The sequence below is a fragment of the Lipotes vexillifer genome, unplaced genomic scaffold (assembly GCF_000442215.2).
Source record: "Lipotes vexillifer unplaced genomic scaffold, Lipotes_vexillifer_v1.1 scaffold1538, whole genome shotgun sequence".
NCBI classification, from domain to species: Eukaryota; Metazoa; Chordata; class Mammalia; order Artiodactyla; family Lipotidae; genus Lipotes; species Lipotes vexillifer.
Genome location: NW_006774279.1, coordinates 65,141 through 66,136, shown reverse-complemented (window position 1 = coordinate 66,136; position 996 = coordinate 65,141). Strand labels below are relative to the sequence as shown.

At 39.0% G+C, this 996-nt stretch overlaps 1 protein-coding gene across 1 annotated transcript in view; it reads right to left on the bottom strand.

Moving 5' to 3' along the window:
* Positions 1–366: 366 nt before the first annotated feature.
* Positions 367–996, bottom strand: part of LOC103081641 (dual specificity mitogen-activated protein kinase kinase 6-like) — a 35,364-nt gene continuing 34,734 nt past the window's right edge. The window contains 1 exon segment of the mRNA XM_007449049.1: positions 367–996. This exon segment is cut by the window's right edge and continues 15 nt beyond it. Coding sequence (XP_007449111.1) covers positions 937–996 — 60 coding nt within the window. The 3' untranslated portion in view covers positions 367–936.

Sequence of the window (996 nt, the reverse complement as noted above, 5' to 3'; positions counted from 1 at the left end):
GGACTGACAAACGTCCTCCTTAGATGTTACTTATAGATATTAGACGCTACCTACAAGAGCCATTTGGCAGAATTTGTGACATCAAATACAAACACATGCATGCGCACGCATAGAAGGATAGACAGATGATAGAAAATCACATCACAAATCACATTCCATTAATAGTGTAACACAAATGTCAAGAGAACCAAATCTGTGGCTCCTTGAGCTGTGATAAAAGTGATTTTATGTTTTCGAAGGTTGGGAAAAGAGGATACCTTGCCACTTCACCAGAATATGTGGTTATTCCCCAGGATGGAGCAGAAATTTAGGAACACGGCAGCAGCCACAGCAGCTGGGACAGATGCTTCACAGGAGCTCCTGGTGGATACTTTTATAAATACTCTTCAAGATGCACATCAAATAACTTCTTCTGGACCACAGACACGACTGAACTTCAAAAATGAAAAAGCCTATAAATACTGCCAACCCAATCTTGTCTTTTGTCTCTCCCTCCTTGCATAAAATGGAATCTTTTCAACCAAGCGCTTAAACATAAATATTAAAATAATAAGTGGGACAAACCACAGATCTACTTACAATTTCATCACCACTGTAGCACCTTTTTACCAGGGCCAATGCATTCATTTTGTAAAGAACAAGAGAAGTCTGAAAAGCCTAAGGACTCATATGATACATCATTAAATATTTAATCACCTTTTTAAGTCCTAAGCCTTTATCATATTTCTTCCATCTAGACAGTTCATTCTATACTATAGATTCCAAGGCCCCCTTTGGAGGGGAAAAAAAAAAAAAAGAAATGGGGAGAAAAAAACCTTCTGAGAGGCAGGGTTAAATTATCTCAAAGATGAGTTTCTATTGGCGCTTTAGTGAACTTGCTTCACCCCGTTAAACCCACCAATCCACAGAAGGGTCAACTGATGGAGTCCATTGTTTTTAGTCTCCAAGAATCGATTTTACAAAAGATGCCACGTCTGTCGCTTTGGATTCGTGTAG